General features: G+C 43.0%; 1 protein-coding gene across 1 annotated transcript in view; it reads left to right on the top strand.

Moving 5' to 3' along the window:
• Positions 1–10,576, top strand: part of Nmu (neuromedin U) — a 27,395-nt gene that overhangs the window by 9,669 nt on the left and 7,150 nt on the right. The window contains exons 3-7 of the mRNA XM_013350775.2: positions 1,744–1,791; positions 6,180–6,239; positions 7,623–7,652; positions 7,744–7,794; positions 9,567–9,635. Coding sequence (XP_013206229.1) covers positions 1,744–1,791; positions 6,180–6,239; positions 7,623–7,652; positions 7,744–7,794; positions 9,567–9,635 — 258 coding nt within the window. The remainder of the gene's footprint in view (positions 1–1,743; positions 1,792–6,179; positions 6,240–7,622; positions 7,653–7,743; positions 7,795–9,566; positions 9,636–10,576) is intronic.

Below are 10,576 nucleotides of genomic sequence, written 5' to 3'. Positions count from 1 at the left end.
TGTGTGTGTGTGTGTGTGTGTGTGTGTGTGTGTGTGTGTGTGTGTGTAAGTGGGAGCAGGTACATGACACAATTTCTAAATATTCCTCACATACCTGTGGTTTGCCAGGTGATGTGTTCTGTGAGCTGTGGCAGATGTGAGATCATGCTTTTCTGCACTGGCTTGTGCTCTTTCTATTCCCTAAGCTCAAAAATCTTATATTTCAAGAGGCTGTCAACTTGAAAGCAACAGAGAGCTTAAGAAGTTAAGTTGAGGAGCATGACTACCCCTATTAGTCTGGTGTAAGAATACAATTTCAATTAAGTAGACCAATAAAGAATTCTGTCAGAGGAAGGGGCTCTGTGATGTCGTGCCATAAAGAAGATTTAACTGAAACCACTCCAGACACCCCGAGCATCGGTGCTATTAGTTTTTCTGGCCCTGTTTTGAAAGGCCACCAAAGACATCCATGCCATAAACACAGCTTCGGGCTTAACTTGCCAGCATAGCTTTTTATGATTCCTATAAATCGCTGCTTTATTTTATTCTTCTTGTTTATAAAAGTCTCTCTAGATAGTCTAAGCTGGTCTAGAACGTTTGATCCTCCTGCCTCAGCCTCCCAAGTGCTGGGCTCATAGGCCCGCGCCAGCTGAGGCAGCTTGTGCGCTACAGTGTAAGACCGCTACTGTTTTCTCCTTAGGATAGATAAAGGCTGAGAACAGCAGCTGCCAGCCACAGTCGCGTAAGCATTCCTTGGGAGATGGAGACCTGTGGCTTCTGTTGTCCTAAGAGTTTCCCTATATGCTGTGTGTCATTCAATTATCAGGCTAAGTGAAATGACATCAGAGTCATATCGAATGCAGATCTGTACAGTAACCAACAGCACACTCCATTTTGAGGTCTTTTTTTTTTTTTTTTTTGGTCATGTTGTCAGGTTGCTCAGGCTGAATGATTTCAGGACTCTTCACTTTGCATCAAACACTCTGATGGTCTCCATCAGCTGTTACTGGGGACATATATCCCAATGTCTGGGGAAGAATCTTGGACAGCTCCCAATTCTAGGACTTCCTTTCTCTCCCTTTGTTCTTTCACATCCCCCCCTTCCATCTTCTTTCCTTCTCTTTCTTTCCTTTCTACAGGGTTTTACTATGCACCCCAGCCTTCAATCTACTGTGTAGTCCAAGATGGCATCTAACTTATAGCAATCCCCTGCCGCAGAGATGGGATCATGGGCATATACTACCACACTCAGCACCCAGGACTTTCTTATAAGGCTATAGAGTTGCCTCTTCTCTGAACATTCAGGCTGCCATGGCTCTTTGATTGCTGTCTGTATATGTGATAACTCCATGAAGTCTTCTTTATGTTTTGGTCTCTTCTATTTCTAGGGTATAACTTGATGTGGGATGTCCTTCTGTATATGTATTGCTTTTATTGGTTGATGAATAAAGCTGTATCAGCCAATGGCTTAGCAGACTAAAGCCAGGCAGGAAAAAGAGAGTAAGCGGAATCAGGGGATGCCATGTAACTACTGGCAGACACCAGATGGAACCTTCCTGATAGGTCACAGCCTCGCGGCAATACATAGATTAATACAAATGGGTTAATTCAAGATGTAAGTGCTAGCAAGGAATACGGCTAAGCTATTGGCCAAATAGTATTGTGATTAATATAGTTTCTGTGTGATTATTTGGGTCTGAGCAGTCGGGAAACGAACGAGCCGTCTCCTTCCACAAAAATAACTGAGGTCTTTGTTTCCTGCAGGTGCATGAAGCTTGTTCATCCTTTCTGTCTATTGACTCCCAAGCTGAGGTAATTTCATCTGGCCGTGTTGCGTAATAATGCAGGCATTTGCTGCTGCTTAAAAACCTCCATTTCTCCCTCAGCCTCACTGAGACTTGTCACAGTCAATATTAGTGCATTACCTTCAGGTAATATCAGGACCATGGGCTTCTGTTTGAAAAGGGTAACCTTTTATTTTTAAGTAAAATAAATTTATTATGGAAATAGAGGACTATCAAAATGCTAATTTCAAAATCAAATTGTGTTTTTAAAAAAAATGCTATACCCACTGCTCTATCCAGAGAGCTGAAATCTTGCTCCCGAGTGAGTTTGAAACCCATTGGAACAGTTATTAAAATGCTAGTTTGGCTATTGTTATAAATCTAGGACCAGAATCGAGCTTTCTGGGAGGGCTTAGCCAGTGTCCCTGTGTCTCCCACCAGAGCTGAGGCAGATACTGCACAAGGACAGCTGACCACTGTGTTGGCGCAGAAGACCAAAGGCTGAACTGCGCATGCCCACTTTCCCACTTCCAGCTACCCGGGAGGTAGCTTACTTCTTTTCTCATAGGAGGAGGGTGAGGGGAGTGCTAGTCTACCTCCTCCACGGGGAGACAAGTGTGTTATCTCTATCCAGATTTTACTGGCTGCTGCTGCTGCTTCGGCCTGCAGGTCTGAGTGCAGGGACCCAGACTTCACCTTACTGACTCTGTTTTCAGATTCAGTGCCTCCAGGGTCTTTGACAGAAACATGTGCACCTCATCCACATCCTCTGGCCCAGGCTAAGTGACCATTTATATGCTTCTCCATATGGCAGGAGTGCAGATGCAGCCTTGTGTAATGCTGTTTCCTAGCTGCAGAGATTTCCCTGCCAGAAGTTAGAGGCATTTGCGGGGGGTTGGACAGAGGGCAGGGAACAATATTTCAAATTCTTACTTTCAGCTCCAATTTTTGCCTTAGTTACTTTCTCTCTGCTGTGAAAAAGCATCCCAACAAACAGCGAAGGGCTAAAAGGTTTATATGGATCGTGGCTGGGGAAATACAGTCCGTTAGGGCAGGGGAAACATGGCAGCAGGAGCTGCAGGCTGACTGGCCGCATTGCATCAGTACACAGGAAGCAGGCAGTGACAGGAAGTGGTGCCAGGCTATAAAACCTCAAGGCCCATCTTCTGTGATTTACTTCCTCCAACCAAAACTCCACCTCCCAAAGGCTCCACAGATTCCCCCAAGTGCCACAAACTGGGGACCCAGTGTTCATACGTGTGAGTCTCTGGGAGACGTATTCAAACCACAAGAAGCACTGTCAGGTGAGTGACATGTGATGGATATTAGCATGTAAGCCTTTGTGCTGAACTTATAATTCAGGAACAGCATTAGTTTCATCCCCACAATGCCCACTGGGTACATTTTTAATCACTTGTTTAAACTTCATCAACATAAACGAACTTAAAAAATCCTTTTCTATTTATGGTGTATATGTGTGTGTATGTGTGTATCTGTGTGTGTGTGTGTGTGTGTGTGTATCTCACATATCTGCATGTGTATGTGTGTAGTGCATGCATATATATATTGTATATATGTGTGCATGTATGTGGACACACTCTATGTGAGAATGTACACTGTACACTGTACATGTGAAGGTTCCAGATTAATGTCAGGAATAATCTTCCGTTCCCCTCCCACCTTATTCACTGGAGTAGGGTCTGTCCATCAAACCCAAACCTTGCCTATATGGCCGGTCTTGCTAGCCAGCTCTAGGGATCCCAGCTCCACCTTCTGAGGCTGAAATGGGGCTAACACACCCACCCTGCCTTTGCATAAGATCCAAACTCTGCCCCCACACTTATGCAGCGGTCTCTTTAAGCACCGGGCCATTGCCCCAGCTCCACAAGTTAACTCTTTATTGAACTTCATTTCTGGGCACCTTTTTAAAATGAACTCATTTTTCTTTTTCATTTATTTTACATCCTGACTGACATTTCCTCTCCCTTCTCTCCTCTGCCTCCCCCCCCTCACATCCACTCCTCTCCTGTCCTCCCCTTAATGGGAAGGCCTCCCATTAACAAGAGCCTGGCAGGTGTGCTGTCATTTACATCTATAACGTCTATAATACATTTCAATACTTTAAATATGAATTTCACATTAACTGTCATTAACTATGTGACTAATCTGAATAGTGAGTCAAGATGTTTTTCCAAGTAAAAATTTAAGACCCATAAACACAAGATAAAATATCACCTATCCCATGTATGAAAGTCATTTAAGAATTGTTGAGAACAAAGGCTTCTTACAGAGAGGAGCTAGAGCAAATGCATCTATTTTTAAATGTTTCCAGTCAAACATCAGTGTTATTGCCAAGTCTCATCCAGCCTAGCCATGGTTTCTTAAGGAGCGACTACAACCTACACATGTATATACGGTCTTCTTTGATTGAAATGCCTCTTTAACATGGGACATAGCTAAGTATTTCCCTTTTGTTACTTTGGATTTTACTGCATTTCCACATGGGCTATTTGAAAAAATAACTTTAGAGCGTTTGTTACCAGTGGAGTGGCCTGAAAGGAACAGGTAAGGAAGGGCAGGCCACACTGTGGACTCCTGTCATTCCACGCCCGATAGCTGGGGACTGGGCCTCAGTGGTAGAGCACCGACCCAGCAGGCATTTATGTGACACCCCAGCACCGTAAAACAACTGAAAAATAGTTAACTCCAAACTATAGAATCAGCAGGCATTGCAGAGGCCACCAAGGTGTATCACTAAGTAGAAGGCCTGGGTCCCAGTCCAACTACAACTTCCTAAGGTACTGGGCAAGTGACAATCAGTAGGGACCTCATTTCCTCTATACAAAAAGTGCCAATTGCTGTCCTGTGTCCCCTGTCCATACGTTTTCAGAACGGAATGCAAATTTTGTGCAGGAGAGTATTTTCTAACGCATTGAAACACCATGTATACATATGGTCCATGTTGTGTTAATATATATCCCAACGATTTACCTGGAAAGCAAACAGACAGCAGGAGGAAGATAAAAACAGACCTTCAGCACAGTGGCTCCAACTGTGTTTCTGAGCACAGACAGCCACGCCAGGTCCACTGGGTGAAAATACTGACAACATGGAGCCATCTTTTTCTAAACTGAGAGTACCTGCCACCGTAAATTAAACCGGAGTGTTTCCTGCTTTTAATCCTTCCAGGAACTTCCTGCACTGACGTCACCCCAGATTTCTGGCTGTAGAAACTGAGGTGTAAAGAGATTAAGTAACCAGCCTGCAGTAACACGGTGTGGGGTAGAAATGGGATCCGCAGTGTTGTCTAGTTCCAGGCTCTTCACTTGAACCACGGTCATGCTGCCCCAGCTTTATGTTACTCCAGAAAGGAGCCTATAAGGACCCCGTGGCTCACGGGGCGACTCTGCTAGGTCCTGTGCACGGCAGGGTTTGCCCCTGCTTGTCCATTTGTGCCACTCCTTACCACACCCAGCTGGCTACCAACCACAGGATTCCTGTCCTAATTCTGCGCTCTGATGCTTTGACAAACCTGATCCTGGGACGTGCAGTCAGCAACCTGGAAAGGGAGGCACCCAGATTAGGGGCACCACGCACGACTTCTCGTCCTTCGGTTCCTATTGTTTGAGAGCAATGGCAGGATTTTCAAATTAGCCAGGAATGAGTAATGCTGTGTGAGGCTCACAGCTTTGGCATGCACACGCACTCCACCACAAGCCGGGAGGGAGGATTAATCCCTTGCTGGCACGACCCAGGTTATCTTAGTCATAGGGTTCCATGATCTCTCAGCGAGTGTTGAGAGCTATGGAACAGGACCACAGCGAAAGCCTCAATCGTTGCATGGCTGCTGCAAGGAAAGAAAGAGGGTTTTCTTTGTTTGCTTCTTGTACGTGTGCTCAAGTACGAGTGCATACGTGTGTGTGTGTGTGTGCCCGTGCGTGCGCGTGCGTGTGTACATGGGAATGCATACCCATGTCCACCCAAGCAGAGGCCATAAGAAGACACCATGCATCTTCCACCATCCCTCTCCACCGTGTTTGCTGAGATGAGGACCTTATAGAGCCTGAGTTTGTCCCTGTATCTAGACTGATGGGTCAGCACACTCTCAGGATCTACCTGTCTCCGTGCCCAATGCTGGAGAGTTTAGTGAAGGTGCTTGGGATTTGAACTCAAGTCCTCTTGTAGTCCCAGCAAACTCTCTTACCCGCTGAGCCATCGCCCTGGCCCAAGGATGTTTTAGCAGCCAAAAGATTATTTTGAAAGAAATCCATTGACCCCTACAGAGTTTCAGTGGACCACAGTAAGGACCTCTTTGCAGTGCAGATAGAATACACTTGCGCTTCCAACATCTTAAGCTTCACCCTGTGTGCAGGTGCTAAGAGAAGCCCAGCCCATGTGTCTTCTTGTTTGCCTTAGGCATCCGCTGCACTGAGGGAGTTTTGCCGTGTGATGACGGAGATCCGCCAGAAGCCTCAGGTAAGACTGTAGTCCTATAGCCAAACAGCCAACCAAACTAACATCTTGAAATTCCTCCTCCTTGAAGAAAATACGCCCAATCTAGGAAGCCTGTCAACAGGAGCTAGAAGACTCACTGACTTGGGATGAGAAACAAATGCTTCAGTTTCTCTGATACCTCATATTTTCATATTGGTAAAGTTCATAATCAACTAATTAGGAAATCACAGGTCTCCTTCAAGCATAAAATGTGGTCTGATGGAACAAATTAATGATCATACAGTCTTGTCTCACCCACTCGTACAACTGGGAGACAAGAATGAATTTAAGCTGCTGAATATTGTTATAGCGTAGGACATTAAGAATGGAAAAACAGAGCTGGAGAGAGCATTTGGCTGGCATGCATGAAACCTCAGCTTTCACCCCACCATCGGGAAAAACAAACAAACAAACAAACAAACAAGCAGACACAAGGAAAACCAAACCAGACAACAGAATTATCAATGTCAGTTTGAAAATTCTGATGGCTTCAGTGTCCTGGTTTCTGCTTTGAATTATCTGATTTTTCCGGGAGAGCGCGTTGGCCTAGGTGAAGACAGATGGAAACCTAAGAGATAATCACACCATTAACCCTCAGTTAGCCTGTGCTTCAGGTTGAACAAATCTCATCCCCCCCCATTAAAGGCAAAAGCCTTGGGTTCCGAATGACCTTCATTAGCCTCTCAAACCTACCCTAAACTCCAGCCACCAAACCTTCCACAAACAATGACTCAAGGAAAGAAACTGATAGTTTGAAGGCATCGGTGTTTTCTGAAATTTCAGATTCAGTGGCAAATTAATCTCTTCTTTCTAGTGGTGGCGTTCCCCTCCAAAAGTGTAATAAAACATATTTTTTTCTAATTAAGATCAAAGTAATGACAGTAACATCTGTCCATCGTCTTTCTTTGGTGCTAAGAATAAATGAAACAAAAAAAGTGATATGAGTCTTAAAACACAGACATTTTAGAGACAAGTGACTACGGGGAAGCTTATGATAGAAAAATAGCTCATAGTTTTATTTAGCATGACAATTAAAAATACTCTGATGTTGTCTGCTTATTCGTTTGCTCTGGACACTCTATTATGTGGTTGCATTATAATTTCCCATCCCATCACTGTTAAACATGAGCATGCTTTGAGTTTTTATTCCTATAAGTAATTTTATAGAAAAGATCACTATATTTTTATAAGTAATATTTAATCAATTTTTCATTTATTTTTGGAGCAAAAGATGCTTAATGAACTTGAGTCCTATGTTTGAAATACAACATCATATTTTTGAAATTTCACATCATTCCATAATTCCCAAGTATGTAACATAAAGTTTTATAATGTATGTTATAATGATATATATCTCTTCACTAGGAACAAAATGAGAAAGATAATGCTAAGAGGGTAAGGTGATTTTCCTGAATACATATACCCTATAGAAGAACAGAGGAAGCTGCAGCTCTTTGATACGCAACTCTCTTTTCTGTTTTAACAGTTCTTATTTCATTATTCAAAGACAGAGAAGTCGGGAAACTCAAATATTGTGGTAAGTAGTCACTAGCATGTGTTCAAGAGAAAACTAATTTTAAAAAATTATCTAGCATAGCATGAGACTGCAACTCATATGTTTTACTCAAAAAGTTATGTATGGGTCTGAAGATGTAGCTCAGTGTCTGCTTCTTCAGTGGCATAAAGGGAAAAGAACTAAGCTTCTATGTGAGTGAATGAATAGAAATCAATATTTACTTTTCATGTCAATAACTGTGTGTACCTATATTCACCCATTCACAATTCTGTGTCGGACACAACTCTAAATGCCAGATATATGGTGGTAAGTAAAAAACATTTACGAGAGAAACCCCTCCTTTATCAATTTGTATTCAATGACCAAAAAAAAAAAAAAAAAGAAGTCTAAGAGCAAACAAATAAGTAAAATGAATTGTTTGGGGTGATATTAATGGAAGAGAAATGTAGTGTCATCCAAAGACACTTTTAAAAAGAATTATTTCAAAAGACAAGGATCGGTGGCCAACTGGAAATATCATCGGTTCTTGCTCATTACCATTAGGTAGATGTTCATTGTGAGAATGTATTCTCTGAGTATCCAGAAATGAGTAACCCAGGCTTAAGTCACATCAGACTTCTGTGGTTTCGGTGGTCGTTTTGGGGTTGTTTGCTTTTGTTATTTCATTTTAGTTTCAGTTTTGCATGGACTTTAAAAATACAAACTGGCTAGGGCTGTAGATGGTAGGTAGAGTCCTTGCATGCTATAAACAAGGCCCTGAGCTTTATCTTCTGCACCAGAAAAATAAATAAACATAGAAGTTATTTGTCTGTAGTAGTCTTCGCAAGCTTGGGATCCACTACCGTGCACGGTTTAGGGGATGAGAAGGACAATGTGTCTTAAACATGTGCTGGAAAAGTAAATGTGAACTTGAATTCTATTTGAAGTTTGCACCGCACAGAATAACCTTACATGTGAACAGATGAGGGTTTTAATTAAGATTAGCTACATAGCAAACACAGGTTGCATTCATAAGCAGATAATCATCATCTAGGATCGAAAGTCATCCATTTGTTAAATGAATTTACTGTTAGCGAGGAAGCTCAGTTCACCCCAGACCTTAAGAAAGTGCAGCTGTATCAGGTGGCTGTGTGTCTCAGCTGCGCTTTCGTTTTCTTCCATACATCTCTTCATTTTTAGAAAGTGCGTCTTTGTCACCTTTTCCGTTACCAGTAGCACGTTGTCATCTTTCTGTCCCCTCTTGTTCTTGTTCTTGTTCCATGTTAAATAGTTAGCTTATGAAGGAGATTTCCAGGTGTGTGTGCTAGACGCACCCACATAGCAATGTTTGTAAGGGAAAACTGATACTGGCAGGTTGCCTTCATTTGGACCAAATTATTTTGAGTAAGAGTAGAAGATGGCAGATGGCTTTCTGCCCCCCCTAGAGAGGCATCCGGGGATGCACCTGTTGGCGCTGTAGCTGATCTGAGGCCCTCAGCAAAATGCTTCTTCACGTAACGACAAAGAGCTTAGTGTAGGGCTAGCAACCTGCCCCACCTCTTGGCTTATGGACTAGAAAATTCTATCCCACTCCTCGGTTTATTTACTGCAGTTCTTTAAGTGGCTTACAACAGGCTGTCGGGTAATATCTTTAATCTCCCTTTTTTGGTCCTCTGATCTGGGGCAAGAGTAGTGGGTAAAAAGCAGGCAGGCAGGCAGACAGACAGACAGACAGACAGACAGACAGACAAGAAAGCGTTGTACTACCCAATGCTGAAGAGCCTGGTGCTCATTGTGTGTGTTCATGTCCTCAGTCCTCTGTCGTGCATCCGTTGCTGCAGCTCGTTCCTCAACTCCATGAGAGAAGAATGAAGAGATTCAAGGTGGGCGTCTGTAACACAAAGTGCATGCTGGCTTTGCCACTGGGGGCAGTCCCTTCTGCTAACTGCAGCGCTGGTCTTTTGTAAGCTACCCTTCTTCAGGGTGAGGCCCTCACATCGGCTTTCTGTCACAATGACAGTATGTTGGAGAAAACATGACTTAAATGGAGTATTTGGCTCAATGAGTTAGAGGTTTCAGTCTTTGGTCAACTTGATAAACCACATCGCTTTCTGCCTGTGGGGAAGTGGTTGTGGTGAAGGTGTTCAGTTGGCCAAAGGCTCTCACTCTACAGTGACCAGAGTGGAGGAGGAAGAGCTTAGTGTCCCCATTCTCTTCAAGTTGAATGCATGCAGGGACATAATGTCCTTCTACTAGCTTTGCCTTGAAAAGATTCCACTACCTCTCAATGGGACCACAGGCTGATGACTAAGCGCAAGGCCTTTGGGAGACATTGCATATCCGAACCATCACATGGTTGGTTAACCTGCATAATCGCGTTGTGCAATCTTTTTCCCTCTCTGTGTTCTGGCCCCTTCTAGCTCGAGCCCTGGACATTGAGGAAAACTTGGGTGACCTTCCATGTCATTCTCATTGAGAAAATGTTTTTCTGATTTAAGAAATGGAACTGTTGGGTGTTTGGTCTTTAGGGAGGAACTGACAATCCAATCAAGTAAAATTTATTACCCCTGTGTTCTTGCTGACAAATAGCCAGGGTGGTATAATTATTTTTTTTTGTCCAAGTGTTAAAACATTGATAAAAATAAGGATCGTAAACATACACATCATAAAACAAATGTCAATGTTTCATTTTTCCCATGAATAGCAAAAATAGGACCTAAATCTAGTACTAATGTGTAAGGTGACTATAACTAAGCTAAAACACTGTTAACTAGTATTTATATATAAGGTGACTATAACTAAGCTAACACACTGTTAACTAGTA

This window comes from Microtus ochrogaster, linkage group LG1 (assembly GCF_000317375.1).
Source record: "Microtus ochrogaster isolate Prairie Vole_2 linkage group LG1, MicOch1.0, whole genome shotgun sequence".
NCBI classification, from domain to species: Eukaryota; Metazoa; Chordata; class Mammalia; order Rodentia; family Cricetidae; genus Microtus; species Microtus ochrogaster.
Note: the sequence above shows the minus strand (reverse complement) of the source record. Positions and strands in the feature narration are given on the sequence as shown.